Here is an 11,664-nt window from a genome sequence, read left to right as displayed (position 1 = left end):
AAAGAAAAGTTATTTCAGACCCCGGTGAAAAGAACAAAGGCATGATAGTGTCCATTTCTGGCTCTGATTTCCTTTTGTGTCCCCTTCCTCTGGAATGTTCCTCTTACAAAGTTTTGTTAGAGTAGTACTAATGATACTACTACCACTTACGATAATTACATAAGTAGTTACTTAATAAATAACCCAAATAAGTCCTAGGCATCACTTGGCCCAGTTTTGGAGTAGTATAACATTCAGAGGAAGAACCTAGCAACCAAAAATGAAGTTAATTCCTATGTATGTTTTCCTTATTACAACCCACAGTAACACTTCTGAAAGTCATCTCTCTTTCTATGCCTCTAGGTCTCCATTCAGCAGCTGCTTAAGGCCCCTCTTTCTTTACTTTTCTTAGTATCTGTGGGGGTCAGTTAGGGTTGCATTCAGTTGCATGGAACTGAAACCTGGATGCACATACTTCACAAAACAGAGGTTTTATTTTTCTTCTGTAACCAGAACTCTGGAGGTAGGCAGTTCAGGGCAGGTACAGTTGCTTGAAGAAGTATCAGGGACCCAAGCTTCCTTTAGCTTCCATCTTTTGCAAAATAGCTGCTTCACTTCCAGGCTTTAATCTATGTTCTCAGCAGGAAAAAGAATGAAGAGTAAATGACAAAAGATCCGTGCTGTTGCTGGCAGGTTGGGCGTTTGGTGGCATCAGCAGCTGGATCAGCCTTGTTGAGTGGGAGCCCTGATGCTCTGTATTTGCATCCTTTTCTCTGATGTTCCCCCAGGGTATGCCACTTTTTAAAAATGTCGACTGTTGGCTAGGTGAGAGGGGTGCAGTTTTAGAAGCTTCCCCAGGTATGGCCTTGGCCTTCCCCACTATGACAGCACTTGCTCCACAGTCTGAGGAACTATTATAGAGGTTCTGCCAACCACCAAGTATGCCCATGCTAAGTACTCATTCAGAGAGGACAAGGACTCATCACTATATACCCTTGCTGGGAATCCAGTCTTCCTCAGTCATTAGGTTCTGGAAATTGGCTCAGGTTGAGAAACAGGGCAAGGGATTATGACTATTGGGGCAGCTCCTCTCAGTCGCCTACTTAACTGTCCTTGTGTTTTAAAAACTAGACCTTGAGGCACACAGTATCCTACTAACTACCTTCATAGCTCCCTGTGGGTCAGGCCTCCTTGGATGCCATTCTATATTGCCACTCCTAACAATGCCACTTAATCTTCTGCTACCTGGTCTGTTGCAGGCCCAGAGGCCTGCTATCAGGGACCCTAGCTCCTGAAACATCTTCCACCATAAGCCGTGGTCTACAGAGAAAAGCAACTACTGGACTTCTCAGTGATGCTTGTGTCCCTCTCAATAGCACATTCCTTATTGCTTGTGATAAACAGCAGAACACAGCTGACAGGATAGGATGTAAATAATATATCATTCCCACTTCTGAGTCTTTTGCTCCCTTCTTCCATTGTTTGCCAGGACAGCTCTGGCCTTTCTATTTTGCTTAGTGTGGGCTATTGCTTTCTCCAAGCTTTCTAGAGCCATCCTAGCAATCTGTTAGCTTTATCTCCTGGAGTCCTTGCCAGAATGTAAATACTGTAGTACAGGAATGTGCTTATATCAATACGCTCTGCTTTATTTAGCATTATTTTCTCCTCCCTCCCCAATTCAGCACACTGGGGACCCCTTCCCCAGTTCTCCCACCTTCTGCAGATGTATATATAAGTTGGGTAGGTTTTTTTTCAGAGGAGTCTCTCTCTGTCACCCAGGCTGCAGTGCAATGGCCCGATCTCGGCTCACTGCAAGGCCCACCTCCTGGGTTCATGCCATGCTCCTGCCTCAGCCTCCAGAGTAGCTGGGACTACAGGTGCCCGCCACCACGCCTGGCTAATTTTTTATTTTTTTATTTTTAGTAGAGACAGGGTTTCACCATGTTAGCCAGGATGGTCTCGATCTCCTGAGCTCGTGATCCACCCACCTGGGTCTCCCAAAGTGCTGGGATTATAGGCATGAGCCACGGCTCCCGGCCTAAGTTGGGTAGGTTTTTTAGCTCCTTCAGGATATAGTGCCTCTCCTCCCTTAGCAGGTCTAGCATTTTCTTTTTTTTTTTTGAGACGGAGTCTCGCTCTGTCGCCCAGGCTGGGGTGCAGTGGCGCGATCTTGGCTCACTGCAAGCTCCGCCTCCCGGGTTCACGCCATTCTCCTGCCTCAGCCTCTCCAAGTAGCTGGGACTACAGGCGCCCGCCACCACGCCCAGCTAATTTTTTGTATTTTTAGTAGAGACGGGGTTTCACCGTGGTCTCGATCTCCTAACCTCGTGAGCCGCCCGCCTCAGCCTCCCAAAGTGCTGGGATTACAAGTGTGAGCCACCGTGCCTGGCCAGGTCTAGCATTTTCTTAATGGGGTTATGTGTGACTTGACCTTAGTTATTGGTCTGTTAGACAGGTGGAAAAGTGCACGTAGATCCTGAGGAGAGCGTGTGTTGCCTTGCAAGGCAGATAATACTTCTTGATCTTCAAGCAAGGGGGGTGGGGTGCTAGTCTCTTGAGGGAGGACTGGGACACTTCTACAAACCCAGAGCACTCAAGGCAACATAGGGTTTTAAGGTTCTCAAGTGTATTGACCCAGATGCCCCATCTAAAGTGTCAGGGTCCCACTTCTCAACTATGCCCCTGACCTTGGTATAGTATACACTCACTAGGGCTGAAAACCTTTTTGGAGTTCTTCTGCTCTTATAATTAAATCCTGAGCGTCATCTTCCGCTTTTTCTGCCTTATGCTGCTCCTACTTCCTTTATATGCTGCTAAGGAGGCACGCTGGCTCGCTTCCTTAGCCTTTAATTGGTGATTAATCATCCTCAACCTTTCATTGTCTTTCTCCAAAGCACAGGTTTACTCCATCAGTGGCCATCCAATGTCATTGTTCTTAAACTACGATTTGCCCTATATTGTTAAAATGCCTGATAGAGTGCATTGTTCCACTGAGGTTACATCCCACCCATTCCAGCTCTTCACCACTGCTGAAAGTTTTAACATTGTACTGCTATGGCACGCCAGGGCCTGTCAGGCTTCCCCTGGGGACCTTACTGCTAACTGGCCAGGGGAATGATTCAGCTCCACTGGATCAACCCACATTCATGGGATGTTTTTGTCTGTTTGTTTTGAGACAGGGTCTTGCTCTGTCACCCAGCCTGGAGTGCAGTGGTACAAATGGCTCACTGCAGCCTCTACCTCCTGGGATCAAGCAATCCTCCAGCTTCAGCCTCCTGAGTAGCTGAGATGACAGCTGCTCACCGCCATGTCCAGCAATTTTTTTAATTTTTTGTAAAGATATGGTTTTACCATGTTGGTCAGGCTGGTCTTGAACTCTTGGGCTCACGCGATCCACCTGCCTCAGCTCCTAAAGTGCTGGGATTACAGGTCTGAGCCATGGTGTCCAGCCACACTCATGGGATTTAATTGCCCTTGGAATCAACATCGTGCATGAAAGGAGCAGTATTGAGCAGAAAAAGTTGAACTAAATGTAGTCACAGCAAATGCCTCAGCTTCCGGATCCCAAGGGAGCTCTGGAGCCAGGAGAGCCCTTCAGAGCAGCCCCACCCTGAGCCCTGCATCTGCCAGTCAGTGCAGACAGACCTGGTGAGAGGCAGCTTTCTTCAGCTGAGGGCAACTCCTGGAGAGGGATTTAGCTGATAGGTGTTGACAAGTAATGCGCCCAGCAGCTGAGGAAATGAGCACCTTAGTCCTGAAGAGTGGTGTGCTCTTTGGTATGCTGGGATGGTTGGTTGTTCCAGTGAGATGGGGGTGGTGGGCAGAATGAAGGGAATGCTACTGTAAAAGCTTTTTATTTTTTATTTATATTTATTCATTTATTTATTTTTTAAGACAAGGTCTAACTGTGATGCCCGGGCTGGAGTGCTGGAATGCAATGACACCATCACAGCTCACTGTAGCCTTGACCTCCTGGGCTCAAGCGATCCTCCCACTTCAGCTTCCCAAGTAACTGGAACCACAGGCACATGCCACCAGGCCCAGCTAATTAAAAAAAAAAAAAAAATTTGTAGAGATGAAGTTTCACCATGTTGCCCAGGGTGGTCTGGAGCTCTTGGGCTCAAGTGATCCACCCACCTTGGCCTCCCAAAGTGCTGGGATGACAGGCATGAGCCACGGCTCCCAGCTTGGAACAAAACTCTCGAAGAAAAAATTGGCAGAGCTTGTTGCCTGACCAAAAAACAGAGGCTGAATGAGAGAGATGCATTTAAAACAATATGAAACACTAAGGGTTCCCTGAATACTGTTGGACAGTGCAAAATGGGGGAAGTTAGGATACAAATCTAATTCTGTTCTACTGTAAGGCTCATGCCTTTTCACTAGACTAGTGCTGGTCAAACTGGTGTTCCATGGGCAGTTTGACAGCAGACGTATTTTGTTGGGCTACACAGCATTTAAAAAATGTAAATTGGCTGCCACTATGTAAAAATTGGAAGAGTTTATATGTAAGTTCAGATCTCTAGCTTCTCTTGAGTAACTAGAAGATCTAGCAACACTGGGTCAACATTCCTGCATGGCAGTAACTGGAGTTGAGTGACAGATACTCTTTAAATGGAAAGAGTATCTCCTATCTGGATAAATGGAGGTGGGTATATGCTCCTTAATTCACCACAGTCTGTATGCATTACCTTCTTTGGCATTTTTTTTTTTTTTTTTTTTTTTGAGATGGAATCACTCTGATGCCCAGGCTGGAGTGCAGCAGCACAATCTTGGCTCACTGAGACCTCAGCCTCCTGGGTTCAAGCAATTCTCCTGCCTCAGCCACCCTAGTAAGTAGTTGGGATTACAGCCATGCGCCACCACGCCCGGCTTTTTTTTTTTTTTTTTTTTTTTGTAGAGTTGGAGTTTCGCCACATTGGCCAGGCTGGTCTCAGACTCCCGACCTCAGGTGATCTGCCTGCCTCGGCCTCCCAAAGTGCTGGGATTACAGGCATGAGTCACAGTGCCCAGTCTTCTTTGGCACTTTTGTTTAGCATTCCTACCATACATACTATGTATGATCTAACAAAGTACATAACATGTAACAGGCATTTGGATACTTTTATTTTTATTTATTTTTTAGAGACAGGGTCTTGCTCTGTTGCCTAGGCCGGAGTGCAGTGGCGAGATCACAGCTCACTGCAACCTCGACCTCTCTAGCTCAAGTGATCCTCCCACCTCAGCCTCCCAAGTTGCTGGGACCAGAGATGCACACCACTATGCCTAACTAATTTAAACAATTTTTTTGGTAGAAGCTGGGGTCTCACTATGTTGCCCATGTTGGTCAGGCTGGTCTTGAACTTCTAGGCTCAAGCAGTCCTCCCACCTTGGCCTCTAAAACTGCTGGCATTATAGGTGTGAGCCACCATGACTGGCCCATTTGGACACTTAATACTGGTTCAGCAGAACTGAATGAATTTAATTGGAGAGGAAGTTGGGGTGAAGTCTAGGCCTCTGACTATAATGAGAGGTTTGACACTGAGGGGAGGCAACAGAACAGGGAGTACAAATTAGGATGAATTAATGACATGCTGGCAGGAGCTTGAGTAAAGGAAGAAGAGCAGAGGGCCAGGGCCTGAAGTTTGGGTGTCTTACCACAGAGCTAAAGAAGAGTGGGCAATGGTGGAATAAACTAGAGAAGAGGAGAGAAAGGCATAGAGGAACTTCAGCAACGGAATGCCAGGGAAGGCAAGGGAGCTGAGGGTTTGGGCAGTTGCGTCCAGTGTAGGGAAGAAGATCAGGGAGATAGGCAAAAAGCCATGGCAACAAGGTAGTAGTTAGGGACTTTCAGAGGAAGTATGAGAAAAGGAGAGGAAGGTCGTGGGTCTGAAGTTTAGCAGTAGGGGCACTGGAATACTATCTTGGGGGTATGAGTGAGTGCTTTTTCAGGAGTCCTACTTGGGAGAAACATAGATAGACATTCATTTAATATTCATCCATTTCTTTCCAGCATAGTCATCATTCTGACATCATCTAAAAGAAATTAGTATCTGCGTTGCATCCTTAAAGAAGAAGGGACCAAAGACATGTCCAAACTGTCTGTTCTAGTGGAATAAAACATTAATTTAATATGTATTTTGGACAACCACCAACCTAGAGATTGGAAACTTTTCTCAAGGCTATATCTGTCTGTATCTGGGCTATTGGCTTTATGGATTTTCTGTAGTAAAATTAAAATTCTAGTTTTGTTCTCCCTTATCATCCAGTGTCTTTCTGTGTGGCCTAACTGGCTGATTAATGCATGCTTGGAATGTGTGAATTCATTTTAACATTGGCCTAGGGGCCTGTGTGGTAGCTCACCCCTGTCATCCCAGCACTTTGGGAGGCCAAGGCATGGGGATCATTTGAGGCTAGGAGTTCCAGACCAGCCTGGGCAACCTAGCAAGACTGTGTCTCTACCAAAAAAAAAAAAAAATTAGCCAAAGCAGGGTGACACTCACCTATAGTCCCAGCTATTCAGGAGTTTGAGGTGGGAGGATCACTTCAGCCCAGGAGTCTGATGCTGGAGTGAGCTATGATTGAGCCACTGCACTCCACTGCACAGAGTCAGACCTTATCTCTGAAAAACAAAAACATTTGCCTAGGTAAAATGTATTGAGGAAGACAAATTTTAAAATTACTCATTCCAGGCCAGGCGCAGTGGCTCACACCTGTAATCCCAGTACTTTGGGAGGCTGAGGTGGGCGGATCACAAGGTCAGGAGTTCAAGACCAGCCTGGCCAATATGGTGAAACACCGTCTCTACTAAAAATACAAAAATTAGCTGGGCGTGGTGGCGCATGCCTATAGTCCCAGCTACTCGGGAGGCTGAAGCAGAAGAATCACTTCAACCGGGAGGCGGAGGTTACAGTGAGCCGAGATCGTGCCTCTGCACTCCAGCCTGGGTGACAGACTGAGACTCTGTCTTAAAAAAAAAAAAAAAAAAAAAAATTACTCATTCCAAAGTCCAATGTCAGACTTAGATTATCCATTGTTTTGGGTGTAATCCTCTTCCTGGAAAACTGGCACAACCAATTACACATGAAATCTTTTCAACTCTGGTATTGGAGGTATAGGGAAGGACTTTGTTTTAGGAGACCCATAGTCTACCTCTATTGTTCTTGGAGTTAAACCACGTTGGTTTACATCCTGACTCTGCCACCTGTCAACTCTGACAAGGGTCTGAGGGATGAGTGCAGGCTCCCAGCGTTCCCACGGGGGCGGGGACGTGACGTATTCATCAGTTGATGAAGATAATGATATGTATTGAAAAAGTTTGTTCAAAGACTTAAATAAGATGATGAATATATTGAATTAATAATGAATGCAAGGCCTTAAAGGTGTTTTGAGGGTGGTGAAACTTGAATCTCTTATCAACTGTGCAAAAGTTACATTAACTTGGATGGCTATGAGTTTTGCAGAGGAAAGCTGGGCTTAAATCCCAATGCTAGACCTGGTGGCTAGACCTTGATTGCCACTGGGTCTAGCGTTGGGATTTAAGTGACCTCTAAAAAAAAAATCACGGAATCTCTCTTTGGCCTTCCTTTTTTGTTTCTCAGCAGTCTACCAAGCTACGAAGAACCTGAAAATAGGAGGTCGTATACCTTATTTTTTCTGAGAGCTTAAGCTGGGAGCACAGCCTCCCCAGGAGATTAGCGGCAGAGATCCGCGCGCCGGGAGAAAGGCTAGCCCCAGGGCGCCCTAACTAACTCCGGGAGCAATCCAAACCCGGAGGCCGGCGGGGGAGGGGACACCTGTAGGGGGCGGTGGGGATGGGAGCGGATGCTCGGGGGTCAGCTCCGGCACTCGCCAGCTGAGCCCAGCGCCAGTCTAGGTGAGCCCCAAGGCGGTGAGGGACGCTCGCCAGACGGCCCAGAGGAGTTAGATGACGTCACCTCCAGGAGGACTCGCTTTTTCATTAATGAAACCGGCCGGCGCGGGCGCATGCGCGGCAGGCCGCCTTCCCTCTCGCTTCCCCCTCCCCTTTCCCAGCCGCGCTCTCAATCTCTAGCTCGCTCGCTCTCCCTCTCCCCGGGCCGTGGAAAGGATCCCACTTCCGGTGGGGTGTCATGGCGGCGTCTCGGACTGTGATGGCTGTGGGGAGACGGCGCTAGTGGGGAGAGCGACCAAGAGGCCCCCTCCCCTCCCCGGGTCCCCTTTCCCTTCCCCCCTCCCCCCAGCCTCCTTGCCAACGCCCCCTTTCCCTCTCCCCCTCCCGCTCGGCGCTGACCCCCCATCCCCACCCCCGTGGGAACACTGGGAGCCTGCACTCCTCAGACCCTCTCCTTCCCTCTTCCCTCACCTCAGCCTCCGCTCCCCGCCCTCTTCCCGGCCCAGGGCGCCGGCCCACCCTTCCCTCCGCCGCCCCCCGGCCGCGGGGAGGACATGGCCGCGCACAGGCCGGTGGAATGGGTCCAGGCCGTGGTCAGCCGCTTCGACGAGCAGGTAACGGGCCCGTGGCGGGCGGGAGGTGGAAGCGGAGTGGGGGTGGGGACAGAGTGGGTGAGGGGAGGTAGGAGCGGCCGCCTTCCCCGCGGCTGCCTCAGGCTCTGGAGGAAAGGAAGGGAAGAGAAGGGAAGGGGGGATAAGTGGGGGTGGCCAAGGCGGGAGGTGAGGGGTAGGAGGGGACAGCTGGGAGCTTGGGCTCCCTTTCCCTCCTAAGTCGGGGGGTGGGGCCTTGTCCCTGACCAGCCTCCGACCCTCCATCCCCTTTATCCCAGCCCTTCCGCTTGGGAATGGGGATGAGTGACCTGGGGGCGCCTTTAGGGGCGCGCCATCTGGATTTAATAATTACCCCCTTTTGTTTTTGAGCAGAGGTGGGTAACGTTTAGGGGTTCTCTCTTCCTCTTCCCTCCGTGACCCTCCTAACTGGGGACGAGCGAACCCTAAGGCCTGTCTTATGTACCCTCGATAGGAGAACGATAACATTCCGCCCCTCCCCCAGTTTCTTCAGCTTCCTCTCCTGGAGGGGGAAGAGCAGAAGAAAGCAAGGAAGGCACAGGTTTTCTTACTTTCTGCTCCATCGTCTCATCCTGCCCCGAGAGCTTCAAGTGCACACTCACTGCACATCTTTGTGGTGCCCCACAACGTCGTCCCCCATATCCTAATGACATAGACTGTCTTTTTTTATTGCCGTTTGCAGTGGAAACCGTGGTTCTGAAATATCTTCCCCTTCCTTGATAATTGCAGCCTCTTCCCCACCCCCTTTTTTTTTTTTGCCAGCGGTCTGAGGATGTGATGTATTCTCGAGTGAGAATGTTGGGGAGTAAGGGGAGAAGGGTGAAAGGAAAGTGAGAAACTGCTTCTGAGCCACCGACAACAGAGCAAAGCCAGCTGGGATGTGGTCCTGGAGCGGATCATTCTGCTAGTGTTTGTGGTTGTTTTTGACTCTCTCCTGGTTGACAAGAGGACTTTCATTGAGAATATTTGGGATGAAAAAAAAGTTTTGTAGCTTGAGGAGGTGACTTTTTATCGCCTGAGTTTCACACAATAAATCCCAGGGCCGATTAGAATGAATGCACACATAGCCTTTTGTCAGTGGAAATTGGTTTAACTTTGTGTTGCTGTAGGTAGTTGGGGATGGTTTAAGGGATACTTTCTGCAGCTGTGGTTGCAGTGGGCTTCCTGTGATGGGGGAATTGTTTAAGATTGAGTCAATCTATTTCGTTTACTGGATATAATGGTAAAACATTATGGGAGCTGAAGGGGTGGGGGAAGAGCTCTTCTCTTATTTGGTGCATAAACATTTCTTTACGGGACTCAAAGTGTTTCAGACCTACCTGGAAAATATCTTGGAATAGGCAGAGGAAGTTGAGAAGTTATGTAGATAAAACAGAATTATGAAGCTGTCAGAGACTTGAAGGAATTGTTTTATCCATTCGTATGCTTCCAGACCCAAAGGCATCTAAACTAAATTACTAATCCATCTGAAGTTTAATGTTACTGCATATAAAAGATTACATTATTGATAGAGCGTTAGATTTAAAACTTGGTAGAAAAGACTAATTTTAAGAAAGGATTTAAAAGGCGCAAAGAAGAATCCCAAAGCTGAACCTTGTGGACAGCAGAATCTGGGTGTAGGAAATTGAAGGATCCACGCTGAAATTCTCCTTAAATTTTAAAAATTAAAAATTTTTTTCAGTTTTTTCTTTATTTTTTTTACTTCTTACCTGTTCATCTCTAGGCTTATTTACCATATTGGAAAAATATACTTAAAAGAGGAATGATTTTGGGCTGGGCTCGGTGGCTCACGCCTGTAATCCCAGCACTTTGGGAGGCCAAGGCAGGTGGATCACCTGAGGTCAGGAGTTCGAGACCAGCCTGACCAACATGGAGAAACCTCGTCTCTACTAAAAATACAAAAATTAGCTGGGCATGGTGGCGGGCGCCTGTAATCCCAGCTACTCGGGAGGCTGAGGCAGGAGAATTGCTTGAATCCGGGAGGTGGAGGTTGCAGTGAGCTGAGATCACACCACTGCACTCTAGCCTGGGCGACAGAGCAAGACTCTTGTCTCCCAAAAAAACAAAACAAAAAAAAAGGAATGATTTTGACTGTATGCCCAGCAGTGCAAGAAAGTGTTTCTCCTTCTGTCCCTAGCGTTAAAAGACCTTAAGGCTTCGTTGTTATGCATATTGTGGAATCAAACTCACCACCACCTGTTAAAAATTAAGGACATTAGTTTTTAAAACAGTATTTTTCTGCATTCCTTATGTTGTAATTAAGAGAAAGATATATAGAAGAGATTATTCCTCACTTTCTTTTTTTTTTTTTTTTTTTTTGAGACACGGTCTTGCTCTGTTGCCCACGCTGGAGTGCAGTAGCTTGATGTCGGTTCATTGCAACCTCTGCTTCCTGCATTCAGGTGATTCTCCTGCTTCAGTCTCCCAAGTAGCTGCGATTACAGGTGTGCACCATCATGCCTGGCTAATTTTTGTATTTTTAGTAGAGACGGGGTTTCACCATGTTGGTCAGGCTGGTCTCGAACTCCTGACCTCAAGTGAGCTGCCCTCACCGCCCCCCACCCCTGCCCTGGCCTCCCAAAGTGCTGGGATTACAGGCGTGAGCCACTGTGCCTGGCCTATTCCTCACATTTTTCTCTTAGAAAGTTAAAGTCTCTGACCTTGAGATGCAAAAATGTAAGGGTTTTCAGTGTTTAACATAAGGTACTTATATATATTAATTTATTATAGAAGTGATAAATGTTTAATTCAAATTAGAGTTCATCTTACGGTTGAAAATGTCTTTTAGTCAGAAAACTGAGTCATGGGAAGATTAAGTGACATAGATCTAGTAAGAGCTTCAGTATGAAAAGTAGTGAATGCTTGACTATCAGGGAGATACTTTTCCATAGAATTTGTTCTAATCCATTAAATATATTTAGAAGAGTTTTTTTTTTTTTATTTTTGAGACGGAGTTTCATGATTCTTGCCTAGGCTGGAGTACAATGATGCGACCTTGGCTCACTGCAACCTCTGCCTCCTGGGTTCAAGTGATTCTCCTGCCTCAGCCTCCCAAGTGGCTAGGATTACAGGTGCCTGCCACCACTCTTGGATAATATTTGGATTTTTAGTAGAGTGCTGAGATTACAGGCGTGAGCCATCCCTTACATTTTTATTGAAGGGAGAAAAAGCCTTGCATGTACTGAGAGATAGTTGTATAAGAATTTT

The 11,664-nt window shown here is 47.4% G+C and overlaps 1 protein-coding gene across 5 annotated transcripts in view; it reads left to right on the top strand.

Annotated features, from left to right (window-relative positions):
• Positions 1 to 7,999: 7,999 nt before the first annotated feature.
• NF1 (neurofibromin 1) overlaps positions 8,000 to 11,664 on the top strand; it is a 284,759-nt gene continuing 281,094 nt past the window's right edge. For 3 of the 5 annotated variants that reach the window (XM_003280199.2, XM_030800221.1, XM_003280198.2), the window contains exon 1: positions 8,000 to 8,442. In XM_003280199.2, coding sequence (XP_003280247.1) covers positions 8,383 to 8,442 — 60 coding nt within the window. In that variant the 5' untranslated portion in view covers positions 8,000 to 8,382. The remainder of the gene's footprint in view (positions 8,443 to 11,664) is intronic. The other 2 variants (XM_030800220.1, XM_030800219.1) reach the window with 1 other exon arrangement.

Source organism: Nomascus leucogenys, chromosome 19 (assembly GCF_006542625.1).
Source record: "Nomascus leucogenys isolate Asia chromosome 19, Asia_NLE_v1, whole genome shotgun sequence".
NCBI classification, from domain to species: Eukaryota; Metazoa; Chordata; class Mammalia; order Primates; family Hylobatidae; genus Nomascus; species Nomascus leucogenys.
Note: the sequence above shows the minus strand (reverse complement) of the source record. Positions and strands in the feature narration are given on the sequence as shown.